We start from the raw sequence: 22,828 nt of genomic DNA on the forward strand, positions 1-22,828 counted from the left end.
AAAACATTAACTTGAATAATAGTGGTAATTATGCTTGGTTATTTCATCTAACGTTACATTAAATAATTACGATCTTCCGAATTTTGTTATGATTAAGTGACGGATCCTGATGCTCACTTTTGCAGTTTATTTAATAAAAAACCAAACTTATAGAGACCAGGAAGAATTCTTATTGTGAAAGTAATATTGTAATCTCATACAAGTTCAAATATTTCGCAAATATACAAAAATTTATAGTTGACAGAGAAAATTTAATTAATTAATTATAAAGGCAAGATGTGTTAACCCTTAAGTAGTGTAGACTGCCTGTGAGACTACAACCAATTTTTATTCGTCCGTATTAATTAATCCACAATTAATATTAGCAGCCTGAAAAATTTTCTGTAGCTGTTATGTAAGTGGCAATGTCCACAATATATTTAAAGAATAAATGAAATCAATAACTCTATTGTAAGAAAATGAGAAGAATTTAATACCGTGACCGTGTTTCTCCTTTCAAGCGGAACAACGTTGCACTATATTTAATAACCCAAGGAATAACAGAGCGTACACAATTAAACTTGCTAGACTTTGTGTCCGCAGGCTTTAATTTTAACTTTATTAAGTTCGAAAACTCGCCCAGATTGAAACATCAACGTTGTTAGTATTTATCAGTAGATGAACAACAACATGACAGAACAATTTAGAAAAATGGTTATTCTGGCTTTTTATTAACAACAAGGATAGTTATATTATTTATGAAACAAAACACAACGGTAACTCAATTTTCTCGTTAAGGACCAATTACAAGCTATTACAAAACTTAATGAAAATATCACTTCTGAGACATTTGCTTTAAATTCTTCAGGATAAACTACAGAATATTTAATATTAGTTAATAACAATTTTTTCATACTTGTATGGGGTAGTAAAATTAAAACATCCGTATCTACATCAGTATATACATCACCACAAATAAAAATGTTTTAAAAGATTTCTGAATGTATTTCTCACGTATAATCATAAAAAACAAAAATATATTTACTGGAAAAAAATGACATATGACACCATGGCAGGTAAAATAGCTAATCATTTGAATAATCACGGGCGTAAATGTTGCATTGTTCTAGAATAATTAAAACTGTTTAAAGTAAGCTTTCTATTTTGTTTATTATTTAATATTAATATACACTTGTACTATAATAACGATGTCAGACTCGTGACGAAGAATTCTCTAACACAATTTACTAAATATGTATGCTATTAATTTCCTTTAAATCAAAATACAATTCTATTTTATATTGTCAATATATAATATAATGGCGAATATATATGTGTACAATGGATATCAATTTTCTTTTTATTCTAGGCAATTCTGAACGACAAAAAAGTTCTAGTCATCGTAAAATAAATCGTAGTGCAAGGGGTTAATGGAAAGAAAAATTCGGCGAACACGAGTGCTATTGAATAGGAATCGTTTGATGCGTCTGATCGTGGCCGACCTATTCTACTTCCTGCATATATTAAAGCACGCGAACCCGACGGATCTTCAGACTTCGATTTTCTCGAAAACGAGGCGTCAAACGAAAGAATGTTATTGCTTTTTTCGATTTATATTTACATGTAGAATCACTCCCCCCCCCCCTTCCGCTTGCATATGTTATTCAGCCGCATCTACAGTAAGGTGCATAACTGATTCAAAACATTTTAAACCGGAATAACTTTTTTATCAATGGGCCGAACGACTTCAATTTCTCTGTAAGGCTAGAAGAATTAGTTCAGTAAATGACGTCTAATAAATAAGTTGAAAAAATGCATTTGGTCGGAATTGGGAAAAACAATAGTAAAAATTGATTTTTAAAACTTTTTTAGCTGGGCCAATAACGATAATTTAAAAGATGTGTTTTGTAAAATCGTATGAATTATATATGTTCTGAAAATTTCATTGAGATTGGTTAATTGGTTTACGAAGTCGTTTGGTTCATTCATTAAAAGATTCTGATTTAAAGTGTGTTGAATCACACAGTTACGCTCCTCATTGTATGTTATCATCGACTTATGAAAATTATTAAACTTTTCTCTGTGTATGGGGTGCAAATGTACCCCAGGCTGACGAAAACGGAAAAGAAAGTTGACGAATGGAAATTTCCAGAAATTTTCTACGAATACTACCTGTGATGTGTTTCAAACTTTGTAAGTATTCTATACTTATCTTTTAAAAATCAATACTTGTCACAGATATTTCGTTTCATTTTGCTCTGAAAATGTAAGGGGTCCAACTACCCCTCGGCACATGGTTAACATTAGAATAGCAGTATATAGAAAGAAAGGTTAATGGAAGAAACAATTTTTTATTTAAATAGTTCTCCAGTAGGTTGTAATTGATACAGACAATTTTTGTTGTGTGTAAAGATCTGCAGTGTAATCATTAGAGTGCAGATCTTTATGCATTTATAACAAAATTGAGTAGATGAAATTCAGAATTGTTGGAAAATTTCAAAAATTGAAGATTTCAATCTATAATATCTGATTTATTAAAATCGTTAAGGGAAGAAATAACATTCAATTTGGTTTCTATTTCTTGCAATCGATACAGACAATTTTTATCTTGCACGAAGATCCGCAGTTCAGTGATCCTTTTGCATGAACGACTGATAAAAATTAAAATTGTTGCATACACCTACTACTGAGAAAACATATGTAAATTATTTGCTCGTTTGTGAAGCAAGCTACAATATCGTCTGTTCGTTGATCGAACACACGATCCTAGATCTTTCAAGGAGAGTGTATCAAGTTTTGAAAGTTCAGCCTGTTCTTCCCCCAAACACCCTGTAGATCAGTTTTATTATGTTCGCCGTATGGAAGCTCGCAACGGGATCAAGAACCGGTGCTATCGTAACTTTAATGGATACTTCGAGCTCCAGAAGAGACACGGTCGAACACCGGCGAATTCGAAAAAACGGTAGTGCCGTAAAAAGTTCGCTGGGGCAGCCGATGCGTTTAACGAATGTAATGGCTTCGCTTCGCTTAAACCGCGCTCGGTCTAATCAAGAAAGTGGTCTCCGAGGGTTTTCGCGAGCCTGAAAATCCTCGCCTCGTCCTCCCCTTTCCGTCCCCACTCATTCCCGTTTCTCGTCTACCACGTCTCATTCTTTCACCTTCACAGTGTACGAGTTAGTCTGATTGACGACGAATAAAGAAAATTATACCGCGGCCATCTTTTATTTGCCGCCGTACAGTGGGCCAGAATAGGTAGACAAAAACCTAAAAAATTCATATCATGAAATGTCTTAAAGTTATGGTTGCTAAGCAATTTAAACTCGTCTGTATTCGTCAAATGAATTAAACATTAAAATAATTAATTTAATGCTCATAAAATCGTTCATTTCGAATATTTTCTAAAATATTTACCGCGCTGAAAAATATGTGAAACAAAATCTGTAGATCTGTACAAGATGCATATTTCATGTCGTATTACTTTTTTTTCGTAAAACAAACGGTTTTCGAAAAAATTTTGAAAAACGTCGGACCAAGATACAAAATTTTTTTCTGATATTTGATAGTTGGAGTGCGGTTTCATTATCTTTGATCAGTAAACATTAGCGAAAATTGTGTAATTTTTTTTAACTTGCAGAACTTGTGTTTTTTCATTGCAGAGTGTTTGCCAGAGAATCCACGAGTATTTTAAGTCTTGAAAATTTTTGAGTTCCACTTTCTCAAGGGTCAAGTTCTTATAAAGAGTCAGAAGTTGAGGGAAGAAAGAAAAAAGACAAAAAAAAAAAGACGTTACCGTTATCGATTGCCGCTTTCAGATATTTATAAATTACGATTTGGAATGTGACGGCTGACAGAGATAAAAAAGTGTGAAATAAAAAGAAACTTTAAAAAAAAAAAATTAAACCGACTTCGAAAAAACGCACTAAAAAGAATGAAATAATTTCCATTTAATTTATGTGAATACACACAAACTTAAATACAATACAATCTTTTCGGAGGCGGCGCGAATATATTATTTAAATATAAATATATTAGTATTTAGAAGAATTTAAGGATTTTCGTAATGTCCAGTGTCGAAAATTTTCAATTTTGTGCCGCCTCCGAGAAGATTGTATTGTATTTAAGTTTGTGTGTATATTCGCATAAATTAAATGGAAATTATTTCATTCTTTTTAGTGCGTTTTTTCGAAGTCGGTTTAATTTCTTTTTTAAAGTTTTTTTTTTATTATTAAAAAGAAACAAAGACAATGCAGTAGCCCCAACTTTTCCTCCCTTATTTGCTCCGTTTCCCTGCGAGCAGCGTGATCTTTCTCGGCGCGAGCGTTTCCCAGCAGCTCGATGCATCAGAAAGGAAATCGAAAAACCGTCAGCAGCGTTCGTATCGAGCGTCTCGTTCGCCTATCGGCGCACGGGGTTTCAGAATCGAGCAATCAAGTTGCAAATCACGCGGTCCGGCCCCGAATCGTTATCGCCGACGCCGTTCGTAGCGCGAATCGAGCCCAAAAACACGGTGCAGGGGGCTAGTGCATCACACTCAGGAGAGAATGAATCTGCAGTAGCCGGTCCGGGAGCGCCGTTACACGCCGACTTGGCCGTCGAAAAGTACGTCCATTAAAACAAACGTTAATTCCCCGGGCTGGACGCGTAATAGCTCGCGGCGCGGCCATTACGTAAAGCTACATGTACAATCCCAGCCGTAAGTACTGAAACTGTTTTTGGGAGAGCAAAAAGGCTGAACAATCATTGCGAAATTACTAAAGATTCGGGAAACATCGTCCCGTAAATATGGATCCAATAAATAATGTTTCCACTACGAGGTGAAAGCATGAATTTGCAAATATGAACATTTACTCATAATTTCCGGAAAATTCTAGTCCTGGGTGCAACAACCGGGCAAGCCCATTCTTCAGTAAATTTGTGCTGAGTGAGGTTTCACATTTTATACAGGGTACCAGGTATTACCACTTTGGGGTAAACTGTACTTTACCGGACTCAAAAGTGCCTTTCTCCTATAGATTATGGTGTATTAGGTATGTAATCCAGTAGATTTGTATCCGGGGCGGCTGCAGATCGATGTTTCGATCCTGTAGGATCAATGGTTCAGGAGTTATGCCTGTTTAAAGTTGAGCAATCTGCAGTGTTTTTGACAGGTAAGGGCGCCGCCATATTGGTTTGTAGTGTCGCGCGCCGCTTACCGAGCAGAGCCGCTGGGTGATAGTTGCTTGGTGATTAGGTCGGCGGGCAAGGTAAGCGGTTCGCGGTTGTCACTACAAACCAATATGGCGGCGCCTTTACCTGTCAAAAACACTGCAGGTTGCTCAACTTTAAACGGGCATAACTCCTGAACCATTGATTCTACATGATCAAAACTTCGATCTGCAGCCGCTCCGGGTACAAATCTACTGGATTACATACCAAATATATTATAATTTATAGGATAAAGGCACTTTTCAGTCCGGTAAAGTAAAGGGCAGCCCCACCTTGATCTACATTATTATAACAGATTAAATTGTTTCAAATGATGCACACACTGGTGTTATTCTAGTCTATTCTATCTTTAATTTTTTAAATGGAACCGTATACCTTTTCATGCACCACTCGACGCAGCTTTTAATTCTCTATATAAATGTTTAGTTTAGTAGTTATTTTCATTTAAATGTCACACACAAAGAAAATCTTGGATAAAGAATAAAAAGTTTGCGCAGAAGCTTTGACTACATTTTCGATATGGAGGAATGTATTTTTCTTAGAAGACCTGACATGCTCGGTATTTCTTGTGTTAAGAGGTTACAGGAAACATGAAAATCTTGCTATGACTGGAATTTTTGAAAATTGCTTCTGCTCCTTCAAAAATGATCTCGGAGAGAATGTATTCTGAAAGATGTCTAAAATCAGTTATTATCAGATAAAATTAATGTGACAAAACCTGGTATAAATACATTACAAAATACACCACGAAAAGAAAAGGAGGATTTGTGTTTTTTTTTGCAATTCTACATATTTGGACATCGAAATGTACAACTCGTGGACAATATTACGCAATACACGAAAATCGACGATAAAAATTATTTTGCTAAAATTTAAGCATTTTGAAAATAAGCTTTTGATTTTTGAAAATAAGTAGGTTATCTTCCCGAGTATGCTCTGCACATTGTGTGTGCAGTTTTCGTCAAGAATGTTAAATTCGTTTTGAAACAGTAAAACTTGTTTGCATCTTCTCCCATTGGAATTCTCATACTTCTGGTCGGCAATGTACTCTCATGGACATTTCGTACACTCTGTACAGATATAGGGGTCGTGGGACACATAACGCTGAATCTGGGTTAATGTCGTCCCTGGACAAGGTTACACCAACGCGAACCGGAAATCCTCTGGATGGTCGATTACGTTTTATCGACTATTGAGCTTTTGTTAAATCCGGAATTGCCTTGTACCTATTTCGTGCAATATGCATTGTCTGTATGACTGTATGAACTACAGTTACATAATCATATTGCATTGTGGACTATTGCAACGTCGTACGCTGAATACGCGGGTTCCGGTACAAAATACGAGTTTATGAAGCTTTTGTTCGTCAATTTTAAGGGGGTAGCCTCTGGTTTCCAGGATTTCAAGGGTGCGCCTCCTCATTTCTGGATAATGCAGAAATAGGGATTTTCAATAATCAAAAGTCTTTCCTTTATACGTTTATTGTAAAAGAGGTACAAGTCCATTTTTTGTTGTTTCGAGAAAATTAAAGGTTAACATATTAGTCAATTCAAAAATATAAATTAATTATGGCAAGTCTGGCAATGTTTCTACTAATTTATCAATATGTAATTTGATTACATAAATTTCTTTTAGGCAAATGTAACTAAAATAATATATATTTACAGGCTGTAAAAGGACTTACACCATTTTCATAATTAGTCTATTGTAAAAATCATTTAATTTCAATTATGAAAAATTAAATTTTACTTGAAATGTATTTTGTTCTAACCCAATTTTGTTTATAAATAATAATAGGAAATAAAATAGGAGTAGTATTTTTTTATTTTGAACGTTAATTGGATTTATATATTGTTAAACTTAACATAAGATATTTTTTCTTACACGTTTTTGAATTGCGTTTTGTAGATTTTTTGTTAAAACGAAATTCCCTCGTTTCATTTCGTGTAAAATATAAATTTAATATGTTGTCTACATTGTTTATTTATAGCATCATAAGTAAGGTTATCGTCGACACCTGAAATAAAGCAAATGTGACCACGTGACCCCGCCACCTATTGCATTGGCATTTTTTAAGATATTAAATATTAACTAGTTGTAAATAAAAAGCTTATACTACATTAATCACAAATTATGTGATATTTCATTTTTTTAAAAAAATGGATTTACACCACTTTCAAAATAAACGGTCCATATATTCTCATTCATATAAAATTTCATATTCATCGCAACTTTAATGTCAATGTGGCACGTCTTCCTCTTATCCGATTAACTTCATCTTTTGCAAGAATTATTTTCCTATCCAATGATACAATTTTAGTGGGCGGCGTGAAAAAAAACCTCGCAAAATAAATTTTAGAAGGTATACCTAAGTCCACCTTATAGACGCTACATTCGAAATACGACGAAAGGCGGTCCCGATCCATCGTCTTCTATCGGAATGAAAGCGTATTAGTGAAATACAGGGTGTCCCACGTAACAGTTTTCACGATTTTTCAATTAAGTGCTTGCGATAATCTGACAGAAAAATATTTTAAACAAAATTCGATCAGTTTTCGATTGGCTATACATTGCAATAAAAAAATTCGAAAACTGTCTTTTTTAGTGTTGTTAAGGCCACCTTCATCTTTTAAAAATGGTACTTCAAGGTCATCCGAAGGTCATGGTATACTAAGTCGTTCAATTCGTCTTGATACGGTCTATAATATGTTAAGTCAAAAATACCAAGTGCCATTAAAAGAAAATTAAGGTGGCCCTGACAATACAGAAAAAGAAATAAATTTCGAACCTTTTTTTATTGCAATGTATAGCCAATCGAAAACTGATCAACTTTTGTTTAAAATATTTTTCTGTCAGATTATCGCAAGTATGATTACTTGAAAAATCGTGAAAAACTGTTACGTGGGACACCCTGTATATCGGTGTGAGTCAGAACTGACTCCGGCGTAGACCTAGAACCCGCACGAGTCCAAGGGCTACTGTTATGAATCGGACATATAATATGCAACGACCTAATAACTCGAACTTATGAGTAGCTATCCATCTCTGTAGTATCTCTAAAGATAAGCGGAGTTGCAGTTAACCGCACTTAGAAGACGCAGTTAACGGTACAATCGGCAATATTTTGGCGTTCGTTAGGAACGTGCCTTGAGCGAAAATCTTGTTACACAGGGAAGTGCATTGGAATTCACGGATCCGCTAGGAGACTCAAAGGCGTAGAAAGAGGGAAAGAGACCACGTCTGGGACCGCTTAAAGGGGGGAAATTATAGGAGGGCTTTAAATATTTATCAAGCCGTCGGCCAGTCTACTGTCACCGAGCTTGACAAAGAACAAGAGACTGCTAATGAATCCAGTCGGCCGGAAATAATTTCTTTGTTCTTGTTCTCCTTGGCGAATCGAATGGAATTTAAGGGACGCGCGGTGACGCGGCCCTCAAACTTTCCCATTTACGGTATTCATTAAATTTCCACTGGAAATTTTCCGGATCGATTTACTTTGAAGTCAATCATTAAACAAATTATTAAATCGACAGAATTAACGAAAAATCACTAACCGGAGAAACCTCGATACGTTGTCCCTGGAATTGGTTAATGATTACCCAAATCATGGACCAATATACAGCGATGGATCGAAGTCCACAGAAGGGACAGGAAGTGCTGTATGTACTAACGGATACAAATTCTTATTCAAGCTACCAAACGAACGAAATCAGTTGACGCAGAGAAAACGACGTGCATCGAAAGATGTACGATTCTGTGGATTTTAATCAAAAACTGATCAAAAGTCGTGTAAAACTACCATTTTCATCATTTTTAACCGCTTGTAGTTCTTGTGTATTAATCGATTTCGTTGAAATTTTCAGCATGTGTGCAACTGTCGTAGATCTACAAAACATATACTTTAAATTTTCTTTAAGGGCCCAAATAAAAAAGTTTTAGAAAATGCCTATTTTATTTTAGCATGTAACCTTGTAAATTATAATTTTTGGAAATCTTTCTTGCATATCATTTCGTAAACCAATGCTTCTAATTAATTATAAAAAATCAGGTCCTTTGGTTCAATTATAGAAATGTTATTCTATTTTAAAGGGCGTACGAATACTTTTTACACCCACTGTAGATATAAAATATGAGAGCAGAATACCAAACTCCGACCTCCCTTTCTAAACAACTACAATGATAGATCCTTTCGTTAGTAATTCAGTAACTATAATTACTCAAGGTCATTCAGGGTCACGGACAGAGGGAACGTGTCAACTTACAAAAACATCGTTAAAAAATGAAAATTTTTGTTCTAAAACATTCCTGAAGGACATTGGACATCATCATCAAATTTAGAACCACCACCGTTGCAAGCACACTGATATGCTCGCTAAAAACAAATAATTCGCGGGTGCAACGTGTCAAGGCCTTTCCTAACCTTGTCCTACCGCCTTCTCTCTGTCTCTGTTTTGTTCTTTTTCGTCTTGAAAGTTCGTTTCGTTCTTGAAAGGCTGGGCGCATCGTTGTACCGACCACTTCAGCGTCGCGATATCGATTACTGTGGTTCGTGGGCGAGGATGGGTGGAAAAATGCGACGAACGAATTCGAGCGAGCCAACGACGTTTGCGTTGGTACAAGGAGATTTCCAATTATCGAAAATAAGTCGGTGAAACGCTTCGAAAGCGAAATCTCGACGGAGTTTCATTGATTTCGGTTGAAAAAGAAAAAGAACGAGAGAGAGAGAGAGATAGGATGGGAGTGAGAGAGGATAACGGGGCGATAGGAGGAAGAAAGCGAACGCAGAGCGTAGAATTTTAATCTTGACGAAGCATTCACAACACGGGATTAGAGAGAAGAAAGCCATGCTCCGGCTGCCTTCCCTTGCGAACGAAAATATCTACCGCGCGTACTTATCTTCGATGAGAGGGTTCGCGGAGAAGAGGGTCGATTATTTATTGTTCCGAGCTGACTCTACGCCGACGCGGCGTTGGCGCTACTCTATCAATTCCCAAGCCAGAGTAATATGACTACGCGATTTATCGTTTTGTTTGCTGATGACTGGAAAGTTACCCCCGGGGGGCAGTAATAGGCCGGAAATTAATATTAAGATAGCCGGAATCGAAGCGGAACGAAGAAAATTGAGAAAAACGGTCGGACTTTGAGCGTAGCCTTGCTTAACTTTCTATGTAGCCCATTTGGTAAATGAAGTGCAGTTTCCACTGAACGTATCGGATAATTTGATAATAGTGAACATTGCTCATTAAAATTGCAACAAAAGCTCGCACTGATTGGAGGAGCAACCGAGCGATAGGTAATTCCTTGTCCGGATACTAATTGGCAGAATAACAAGAATTTTCGACATGCGCCGCTCCGTTGTTAACCGCCGATGGACATTTAAAGCTTACAATTAGATTTTGTTTGCGTTAATATGTGCTTTTAATTGATACGATACCAGCAGAAAGTTTCCACTTTCCTCTTTTCTTTTAATGGTGGCTTCATATACTTGTTATATGAACTTGTTCATTAAACTGATATACCACGATATATATATAGTTGAATTTAAAATATGTGTTGTTTCAAAATTTTATAGAAATTTTATTTTGCATACTTATTATGAAGAAACAAACATGTTCATTTTTGTATTACTGCACTTGCAGACATGTTATGCAAAATAAAAATTGTCTCCGTGAATTCTGAGAGGTCCAATAAAAATGTATTTCCTCTCCTAATAATTTGAATGAGTCGAAGACACTCATCCATTTTTGCCATAAATGCATATCAGAACTATTAATAATTACTAGACTGCGGATTTTACGGACAAAATTGAGTAGATGAAATTTAAAATAGCGAGAAGTCTATAAAATTTGAAGCATGGCAGTACATTATTTTCAATCTATGAAAATGATTAAAGAGATAATGAATTTTTCATTTGGTTTCTAATTCTAGCAATTGATAAGGAAAATTTTTATCTTGCATAAAGATCCGCTGTCTAATGATTGCAATGCTAAACACTTGAGATGTTCGATCGAGCCATTTTCGACCCGTATAGTAGATCGCACACCAAGGTGGAATTTTCACGAAAAGACGATCTTTGGAGGGTTAACAATAGATTAGGAACGAACGAGCGAAATATTAGCAATATTTGAAATATTTTACGGTTTTGATTCGTTGGAAATAGAGCCGGGTTTTTCCCTCGTGTGTAACCCAGCGACGCGTCGCGAAATATTTTTCGCGATACAGAGAGAACGAAACATCGAATCAGGCGTCATTGTTGTCACTTACCACGCTGCCAGATCGGCGTGCTGGCCGGATTGCTGTCCACCTCGCATTTCAGGCTGACGGACATCCCCTCGACGATCGGAATTCCAAAACCAGGTAAACGCGTTATCGCGAATGACGGAGTATCTGAAACAGGTATTAAGCAATTACTGTCAGCGGCTACGATATCGATGGCTGTGCCGATTGCATCGAGATGATCAACGATAAGAGTATTATCTATTCTATTTCCAAGAGACAATCGATCATCGGAAAAAAGCTCTCATTTTAATGTAATCGCGAATTGAACACTAGACTTCGAATCTTCATGCAGACTTGCAATTTCATATACTACTTCATAAAAACTATGTTCACGAGTACATACATAATTAAATTATTTATTCTTATATATATATATATATTATATTATTTATTTTAGCTACTACACACACTTTTTCAATTTGTGTACCACATAACTAGGAATATACAGCGCGTTAGTGGAGATAGTTCTGGAACAATTAAAGGCAAGACATTTGGGACACTTGTCGCGAGAACACTGTGTTCTCTAAAAATCCGAATTAGCGTTAGTTTAGTTGCGATAGATTTAGTTTAGAAATTAAGAACGAATCGATGAAAAATAAATTAAGGTTACGGGAGCATATTAGAAAGGGGAAAACACAATCAGGTATCAGTGTGAAGCTTTTGAAGCAACCTTCGTGTTCACGCGACGACACGAGTGGCAGAAGTCGTTTGCGACTGAAAGGTTTCAGTCACTATCTCCGCATGCTTCCGAGAGAATACGCGGGTGTTCGAAAAGCGAGTTCGAAAAATGCTGGACGAGTTCTCGGAGACCCGTCTTTTTCACATGAATCTGTACACGTGCAGATTGGATAACAGAGGAAAACAACGGGGAAACTCGAGAGCATGGGCTACGAGTTTTTTTAGAGTCGCGAATACGCTGACACAGGAACGCGGCACGTAATTTGATAGATGGCAAGACATTTCTGTAGCTGTGTGCAGGATTAGTCAACAACGTTTTATATCAGGACTTGTTAACACAACGAGCTGTCCGTGGGAATGAACGCGTTCCTTTTTTAGAGAGGCGCGGCTGAGACGAACAATGGAAATTTTCTACACGTTTGAACAGTTTATGAAATGCAACGAACAAGAATTTTTACGAGATGCGATCAGGTTTATGCGTTACTTTTACGTTGGAAAGCCGTGAGATCGATTTTGCATTTTTCTGGTTTCGCTGAAATAGCAGACCGCGTATGGCTGTCACGAATGTTATAATACAGGAGACGGTAAAAATTGATCAATAGCTCAGACAACCTAGTGATTCTAGCGATTTAAATTAATTTAATGATTTTGATTAAAGCTGCTGACTTATTAATTGCACTCAGTATTTAATAAGTTTTTGTCCAACTATTTTTATGTGATTTTGATGATTGTTTCAAATCACTTATAACTAGCTCGGAGTAATTTATATCATATATTAAAGATAATAGAAATTAAGTTTCAATCATATTGATAATATCGATGAAACTAATTTTATTATAAAGACAGCCATAGGTAATGTGTATTAAACTTGTGAAAGTGATCTTTTCGGTAGCTGTAATTTGTAGAAAAATTTAATTTTGAGAGTTGAGGTTGAGTCAAAGTTGACTTCGTGTTAAAGTTAATTTTATGAGTTAAAATTAAATAAGAAAATGCCGAGTATTTTCATGTATCCCATACTCGTATATGCTGTAAGGAATGATAGATTCCACAGAATTTCAACACTCGTATATTGTTATGATTAGACTGCGAATGTTTATGCAATTTGTAATTTTTGTAGACGAATTTTCAGAAACTCGATTCAAATAGAATCTTATTTTCCGCGGTAGTAGCCTTTTTATTTTTGTATTTTATATCCAAGCATTTTTTGTAAGTTTTCGACAGCCATATTTGCATAAAGATCCACAGTCTAGTTGTCATACTGTTTATCAAAGTGCGTAGGTATAGTAGTTTTGTTCTAGAGTGTTTGGCCTGGCTTACAGCCTTAACGCAAATTGCATAATAATGTAGCCTCGTGGAATTCCGTTGTTAGTCAACCTCGAACCATAAGCTCAGGGAAGAGGATTTGAAATGTGTTCTCTATAGAAACAAGTTTAGTACTCAAGTGTCCGTAGCCCTCGAATTAGGTTTTCAAATAATACCGACATGAACACTGTCAATTCGTTATATCAGACATTCGATCATGCTTCTAACTTCAACGAAACAATTTAAAATAACTTGGTTATTCATCTGCACAACACACACACGTAATAAAATAATATTTAGGATTAATTTTTTTATTTAGTATCATCATTTTGCATCGACATCTTCTCTGTTATAAAAGTTTGACTCGTAGTTTAATATTAATCTTAAATTCATTCCATTTTTAATATTCTTCTATTCACTGAAAAGTTTTAGTTTTGAAAACGAGCATTATGTTTGTTCTCGTCTCGAAAGAATTACCAAAAATTACTTTCTTTTTCAGCGTCTAATATTAACGCCGAGAAGATTACTTCCTTTATAAAATACTTATAAAGGAATATTACAGCAGTACCGTCTACAAACTCAGGAAGTGAAACCTCACGATCCTTCTTTTTGCCTCAGGATAATACCATAAGTTCTGAGTCTGTACCTTTTTATTTATAAAACAAGGATAACAAAGGCTATCCTAACAAGAAGTAAAAGGATCCTCCATTTAAACAGTGGCCGACAAAGGTATTCAAACTTTACATTTTCAACTTTTAGAAGGTGCCTGAATATGTCAAACGGAAATGTTCCAAATAGCATTTGTATCCGACTATACCAGGCCTCACATTTGGGAAATCACAGCAATATTCAAATGCATAATGACAGGCAGTGTATGTATAATGAATCTACATAACAAATGGTATGATTATCATAGACAGTCGATGTTAAAATCGTTCAATAAGTTTTACAACTGAAGGCCCAATATCTATCGATTGAATTCTAAATAAATACAAAAATTTACATACAATATGAATGAACAATATTTTTCTAAAAGTGTACAGACAATTTTGGTACTTTGTCGTACGTTTATTTTGAGTAAAATAAAAATGCAAACATCTTGGATATGTAAAAGGATTAAGAATTATTCGCTACCAGCATTTGTTTCGTTGCTTACCTTCCTTGTTCGAAAGTTTTATTAAACGCAACGTACCCAATTTTGAATGATTAAAACAGTTTAGCAGAACAAAGTCACTGAAATTGCCCGAGAAGCAAGCATGAGTCAAAGTAGCGTAATACGAGTTCTGGCCCGACATAAATTTCATCCGTTTCATATATCGCTGCATCAGGTTTTTTCTGTCCGTGACCTTGAGTAATTATAGTCACTGAATTCGTAATGAAAGGGACTATCATTGTAGATGTTTAAGAAAGGGTGGTACCATTTAGAAATCAAGGTGATCTTGATACCTCTGAAAGAAATTACATAAAAACAAAAATTTTTTTTCGTATCGTATGAGCCCCACTTTACCATTCAACATTGTCCTGAAGACATTTAATGTATCGCTGAAAACAGAAAGATATTTGAGCTGATAACGGTTAGGTGACTCAGCCCGTATATCAATTTCATAAAATGAAAAAAATCATATATGTAGAATGGAATTATTCTAGGTCGGAAGAAACGTTTAATTTTCGAGTAAAAATAGCTCCGAGTGTAAAGGGTTAACAGTGAGCTGTTAGATCTCCGGCGAAGTGATTTACCCAGTCCCGAATTACCCATCCGCCGAAACAAGAACGGCATTCGCCACTGTAAACCGTTTCGCGGTGGTAGTAAAAGTGAGCAGGGAGAAAAGAGGAGAAATAAGTAAGAAAAATAAGAAGAAGAAGAAGAAGAAGGAAAAGATAAAATGGTAAAAATAAGAGAAATCGGACGACTCTGCAATAATCACGACGGCGAGGCGTGCGGCGACGGGAGTCGTGGGCGTGGGAAACGGGGACGGCGACAGCCACGGACATCAAACCTACTAATCGAGCAAACGGAACTATGGCTCTGACGGACGACGAGCCATCCCTTCTCCGACACCCTCCTGTCCCGTGTACCAACTACCAACGACGTTCCTTCGCGTCATTAACGACCCGGCCTCGAACCGGGCGACAGAACCCGCTCGTATCCAAATCGCCCGACGTGTACACGTGTACGCGTAACAGGGATTCCTCCGCGAGAACGTCGCGTCGGAGCCGATAGCGATTCAAGCGAGCGAACGAGCTTCGACCACAGTTTTGAGGCCGCGAGTAATTAACGAACGCTCGAGGACAGTGAAGATTTTACGATCGCTGGGTTCTCGTTAAAAACTCTCCCTCCCCAACCCCATTTCGTTGCACCGACACGCAACGGGACAGAGGCTGGCGCCTTCCCGCGCGGAATCAAAGCTACTGGCGCCGGCTGACCGCTTCATCACGGCCGTTTTGTCGTTCGACTTGTTAAGGAGTGGCCTCGCTTCGATAGCTTGGAAAAAGTCAATGAATTAGGTCGGTCGCAAAAGTCAGTCCGTTTGTATGAGTCTTATTGCAAACCTGCCTGAGCGAATCATTCAGTGGTTGTAGGTCTGGGGTTCTTAAACTTTACGTAGTTCGAGGCCCCCCTCTTGAATAACATTTTTCGTTTGCGGACCCCATCCCAACCCTAGGCATTTTACGACGTTCTTGAGACTGAATTTCTGGCTCTATAATCTCACAGGCACTACGTTATAATAAATATTGTTAATGTTAAAATTGTTTCACACTTTAAGAAACTATGTTCTAAATAAATGAATAAGAAAATCCGTAAAGGATTCATGTCGCCAAAATTACAAAAAAATTACAACAGTTGTACTCATTTGTGCAAGTGCAACTTATCAATAAATCAATTTCATCTGCTATGTAGTTTGGATAAAGACCAAATTAAGCTTTTTTAAGCTCCTGAACATTTTAGATTTTTAGAGGTAAGCCTTTTCGAATTTCACCATTCAAATGCACGGTGATCAATCACAGTTCTCTTAATAATTTTTACGGACAACGACTATTTTTGCATTATTCAGTTGATTTAGTATGCATGAATCAAATAAAGATAGAAATTGGTACAATAAAATGAAAAACTAAAATAATTAAAATTCGTTGATAATAGACATACAGTAAAGTCGCGTTTACAGTCATAAAAAAATGATTTCGGTATGCGATCACTGTCCGTGCATAACACAGGCTGTTGGATAGTAAACGCGACTTTACTGTGATCGGTGTTTAAAACTAGGAAATCCTAGTCGTTTGTACGAAAAAGTTCAGTAAATATTAATGGCGCTCATTTAGAGTAATAAAATGTAATTGAAGCTAGAATATAGAGCTTCGAAATTAATGATTTAAAACCGCTATTACCTTTGTATTGAGTTAATAGCTACGCACTTCATTTCCTACTTCGTCATACTGCGCAAATTTTTACTATTCAACCCTTCGCGAACGGTGTAATTTAAAGTTGACTCTGTGCAGTAGTCGTTCGAATTTGTTTTTTATGTTCCCATTGAAAACGGTTATGTTGAAGCGAGGGGTCCAATTTCAGACTTGCAAGAGGCTTCTGCAGTGCTTTGAATATTCAAAAAATTAATTTGGCGACTTCAATTTAGAACACATTTGCAGAATTCATTCATTTAAAGAGTTCATGTCGGCGTCCCTTTACCATGATATACAACTTCTTTAAAAATATTAACTTCAGACTCAACAAATATTCTGCAGTAAATGAAAGATTGATATAGCTGCGAAGTTGAAAATTAATGTTATTGTTAGATGTATTTTTAAAAGTTTCCAACATCGTTTCAGGTTTCAATTTTCTGAAGAATATCATGTAATTAACTATCTTCTTTTTCGTTTCGACGAGTTAAAAAACAATTTCGAATATGACCTACAGTATTACTGATGGTGGAGCTGCAACAAACAGTCAGAGCGAAGCGTATCTAGAAATAAATTATATTGTTTTATAATAAAAGTGTTTACTTCGAAGCAGCGAGCAGAACAACGGTTACTGGATGGCCAGCTTTTATTGCCGCTCTCATTAACGATCGCAAAACTTTAACATAAATGTAATCTCTGCCAATAAGATATTCATTATTGTTCTTTACTGTAACGAAACATAATATGCACATTACCAGCACATTACCTCTGGTGTTCGAACAGGTAAGATCTGGTGTCCTGCAGTTATTTCGAATAAAGCTTCTGCCAGCGTGTAAAATTTAATTAAATCACCAGTGAAACACAATAAAATAATGTTGTTCGTTAAATTAATTAACGGAACGGTCAACGTACATTCAAAACGGAACAATATCATGCAAGTAAATTTATTGGATTACATCGAGGCAGAGAAGAGAGTTTTAAAAATTCCCAACGAAATGTCGGCACAGAGTATGTCCGGTTTCAGGGCCGTGACGTGCTATGATACAAAGAGCATTAGCAGCGAAATCAAAATATTGTACAATTTGAACCAGTTAATAATTAAAAATCTTCACGCAAGATAACGCAAGAGGAGAATAAATTTAAAATAGACTTTTCTCAATCATATTCTGTACATTACATTTTGAAAATTATTGTTATAGTCTCCAGTCAATACTTTCGGTCAAAAATAAAGCAGATATAAATGCAAATGATCTTCCCGAATGTCCTAAGAAACCTACGAACGTCTCCTGCACGTCTTAAAGACGTACCGTTTCCTAACGCAGACGTTCAGGAGACGATCGTAGGACATTCGGGACATCTTGAAGATGTCTGAATATCCAACTTCAGGAGTCTTAAAGACGTCTCTAAGACGTCTTTGTGCTATCTGGGACGGCGTGTGACTCCTCGTATATCAGGATGATGGAAAGACGGATCGTCACTTGATGTCGAGGTCACGGAATAAATTGATGGCTGCAGGAAGAAGAGGTCGGGTCTGAACGAAGAAAGAGAAATGGAGACGAATCGTGCCAAGAGAGAGGGGGGGGAGAGAGAGAGAGAGGGTCGAATAAATGGAGGAATGGCAAGAGGAAGAAGAGAGAGAGAGAGAGAGAGCCAGAGGAGAAGCGAAACGGAGAGAAGAAAAAAGGGAAGCGAGAGGCTTTTCCTCGCTTCGACTACCGGATGGCTCCAAGTTATTCACTCGGCTATAATAGTGCGGTGCTGAGACAATGCAAGCTTAATGAAAGCCACCCTCCGTCCTCTTCTGAACCTATCGTTCCCTTCGTTGCCTCCTTGTCGTTGTCTCCCTCTGTCCCGGTCCCTTCGTGTCTCGGTGCGCGTCTCGCTGGCTGTTACTCGATGCCAACGCTAACGCCTGCCGCTACCGACGACGACGCGGCTGCAGCCTCGGCGCACTGGCGTAAACACCAAACAAAGCAAACAATGCGACACAGAAGTGTCCCACAGACCTCGATCGCTTAATGAGAACTTTAAAGCGCCTCCGCAAACTACCAGTCTGTCTGTTTCAGACAGGACCGCCGTTCATGGACTGCCACCACAGACACCCGACCCTGCAAGTATATGTGTACTCTATGCATGTGCCTGTGCCAATCGTTCAAAAGTTTGCGTTGGCGGTTCGATGATTCTTCCCAATCTTTCTGCATGGATAATAATACAGGGCCCGCCGAATAATATGTACAAGCGAGCACGGGGTAATTCATTATGAGAAAATAAGAAAAAATGTAGAATAAAATTTTACAAGCGGGCACGAGGCACTTAGGGCAATAACCAACTATATTAAAAAATTACTAATAGTCTTTTTCAATGTTAATCATAGCAAAATAGTCATTAGTCAAAACTTTTTGATTAGTTAGTGATAACTAATTAATAATATTAATGTCTGTTAATCGCACAATAGTAACTCAAGATTGATTACTGATCATCAACTACTTATTCACGAATAAGCAATAGCTAACGATTACTTAGAGGTGTGATTAACTATTTGTTGTTTAGTTATCACTAGACTGCGGATCTTTATGCAAAATAAAAATGTTTGCATTGATTGCAAGACACAGGAGCCAAATAACAATTTAATTCTTCTTTTAACTACCTTATTAAGGTTATTAATTATCTTATTCAACTAATACACTGGTGGCCTTAAATCTTTTTAGTGCCTCCATTGTTTTAAATTGTACGTACCCATTTTCGTCATAAATGCATAAAATCCGCAGTCCAGTTATCAATAAATAATAAAAAAGTTTTGACTAATGACTATTTTGCTATGAGTAACATTCAAAAAGACTATTAGTCGCTTTTAAATATTAGTTGATTATTGCCCTACTCTGGCACCAGGTGATTTTTATTGTGAAAAAATCAGTACAAAATATACATTAATGTTCTTTTATCCGAAGCTTCGTTTTCGAGAAGATCGACTTTGAAAATGCGGCGAATACGCGGTCTATTGAATAGGTTTCGTCTGACGCGTCTGGTCATTGCCGACCAATTCTACTTCCTGCATATACTAAAGCACGCGAACCCGACGGATCTTTAAACTCGATTTTCTCGAGAACGATGCGTCAAATGGAAAAATGTTATTCCTTTTTTCCAATTTATATCTATGTGTAGAATCACTCCCTGGCTGCTTGTACATTGTTGTTCGGTCAGACCCTGTATAATATGTAATACATATTGTATTACAAGTGTACAAATACATTTGTGGTCATTTAAATTCAAATTTTACATCCATCATGTCCATTGATTATGTGTATTATGGATTATATGAATTATATGTAGCGCTGAAATATATGCTCTTAACGTGACGGAGATTGTTTTCAACAGTGGAACACACTATAATTGTTTGTGAACCAACAACAAATTCATGAAGTGTGAATTGTAGTTTGTGTTCTTAATAATGTTAAGAATAATAATGGAACTGCGGATTTTATGAATTTATGACGAATGTGGGTTGGTTGAATTTATAATAGTAATTGGTTGGTGTAATTTAAAACAGCAAAAGCATTGGAAGAATTTAACAATACTGTTACATTATTTTCAACTTATGAAACAAATTAAGAAAGAAAATAAGTTTTCATTTCACTCCAGTTTGTCGCAAATCAGGTAGAAAATGTTTATTTTGCATAAAGATCCGCTGTCTACTAATAACTTCACAAAACAAACCTCTACTAACGTTTCAAATGCTGTTACATATTATAAAAAAAATTAAGTATGTCGATGCTATTGTATATCCAACCTATAAAAATTATTAAAAGAAGAAAGTACGGTCATTATTTGGTCACATTTGTATAAACCAGAGAGAATGCCTCGGAGCCGTAATTGGAATAATAATAATGTTAATGGCAATAACATCGCCTTCCATGCACACACAACAGAACAAAGTAAAGGTAATACGAGGTAAAAAAGATTTAAAACTGGTAAAGCACGAATGAATAATATTGGAATACCTGCAGATATAAAACAATAAAGATTTAATTGCAGCGCAAGTAAAATAAATGAAACACAATGACCATGGTAAATTAAATGCTGCGATATAAACGTAGAACGGACTAAAGCATGAATACTTGTGGTAGTATCACACCCATGCAGTATTGTCATTATACAAGGTGCGTTGGCTGAAGGAGGTCACGGAAATATCTCCTTTGTTTTCAATGACATGAAAAATGTTATTTCTTTTTGAGTTCTTCAATGACGTTGCTTTTTTTATCAGGCGAGTTTTATATTTTCTCGTGTGACCTTAAACACAAATAATGCAATTAAAACTTGTAAATCATTGTTACGATGAAATTAGATTACTGTACGTGGTAAACACTAATTGTGAGATTCATAATTATTTTTAGAGCGGTGGGTGACTTCTTCCTTTAATGTTCCACGAAAATGTGTAATGAGTGGCAACAATTATAATTTTACAATTTCATTTGGTACATATTTGATGTTCAAGGTCATGTGTAGGTTATCAGGATATTTATGTTAAAGAACGGAACTCCCCCAAGTAAGAAATATTTAATCTCGTTATAAAATATCCACTAAAACATGCGTCGTCGTTCAAATTGTGACACAAAAAATTGTTTGTCATTAGTAACAAAGGAAACATTTAGGTGTCCTTCTTCAGCTGGGACACTTAAATAAAAATAAAAATTTTCTGTGCCAATTAAAAGAACTCAAGAAGAATTTCAGAATATTTTAATAGTATTGTCAAGTTATTGAAATTATTAAGAGACGAAATATGTTTTTATTCAAGCTTGTCCTGATATTTGAATTGTCTAAATTCACTTGCGAAAATCAAAATTTGTTAGTTTCTCCAGTTTTGTACATTCCCGTAAAGTCACTTCAAAAATTCAATCTCGAATTTTAATAACGGTGTAATTACTTTGCGGATTTTCTCAGAAATTTTCAGGAGCACAAAATAATTTTCCAAAACAACCATCAAGGGGATTGTTAATTACAAAGTAAGCGTATAATCTTAATTGATCCTCATTAAAACTTGCTTCCTAAAATATCCGTAACATCCAGAATGTAATTATAATATTTTCAAACAAAAACAAATACGGGTTCGTCCGTATCTCTAATTTCTGCTAAGTAAGCAATTTAATATGTATTCGCCATTAAATTTTCTGCTTAACGATACCGAAAATTTCTATTCCGATGCTCAAGAACTTATAGTCTTGTTTCATAATTTTATACAGTTATAGACGAAGATGCAACCACTTCGCAGACTTGTGAAACTGGGTATTATAGTACGAACCTTTAAAGAAGTAGACCATAAAAAATCTATTAATATCTTATAGCTATAATTGTACTGCGGAACTTTGTGCACAAAATATTACACCTCCATAATTATATAATTAAATTATATAATGAGATTCTTAGATCGAAAATAATAAAATAGTATCTTACGTTACTTGGTCCACGTTTTCTGTTAATATCTTCTTAACAAAATCGCGGAGAACATTTCCGCAAAGAAAAAAGTAATTTCAAATGACCTTAGGAACCATCCCCTGAAAGTATTGGGTTGGAAAGAAAGTTCGCAGCGTTTTCAAATTAAAAATCCAAGATAAAATTAAGGTATTTATTCATATATTTATTCAATAACGCGAGAAGTTACCTCGAAAATGGCAAAAACTAATAGAACAGAATGGAAAATATGTTATTGAATAAATATATCTGAATTTTAGCTTTCAAGTTTAATTTACAATCGCTACGAACGTTCGTTCCAACCCAATACAATGTTTTTGGGACACCTGTATTATATAATAAATAACAACAACGATTGACCTCGCAAAAATAACCCTTAAAGTTGAAGACTAATCTATTCATATGAAGTTCAAGGCTAATCTAATAGTCGGTAAACAAATCACTTGTGTTCGTCGCTGTTACACGAGAATTTCCCAGTGAAAGGAAACCCCTAGATTGCGCAGCGCGACGGATAGATTACCGTATT

General features: G+C 36.0%; 1 protein-coding gene across 2 annotated transcripts in view; it reads right to left on the reverse strand.

The window, feature by feature from the left end:
- Window positions 1-22,828, reverse strand: part of Tei (irregular chiasm C-roughest protein teiresias) — a 679,348-nt gene that overhangs the window by 165,490 nt on the left and 491,030 nt on the right. For both annotated transcript variants that reach the window (XR_013010891.1, XM_076442334.1), the window contains exon 7: window positions 11,449-11,571. Coding sequence is in view for 1 of the 2 variants with exons in the window: in XM_076442334.1 (XP_076298449.1) it covers window positions 11,449-11,571 (123 nt within the window). In the remaining variant the exon portion in view is untranslated. The remainder of the gene's footprint in view (window positions 1-11,448; window positions 11,572-22,828) is intronic.

Source organism: Lasioglossum baleicum, chromosome 18, assembly GCF_051020765.1.
Source record: "Lasioglossum baleicum chromosome 18, iyLasBale1, whole genome shotgun sequence".
Classification (NCBI taxonomy): domain Eukaryota; kingdom Metazoa; phylum Arthropoda; class Insecta; order Hymenoptera; family Halictidae; genus Lasioglossum; species Lasioglossum baleicum.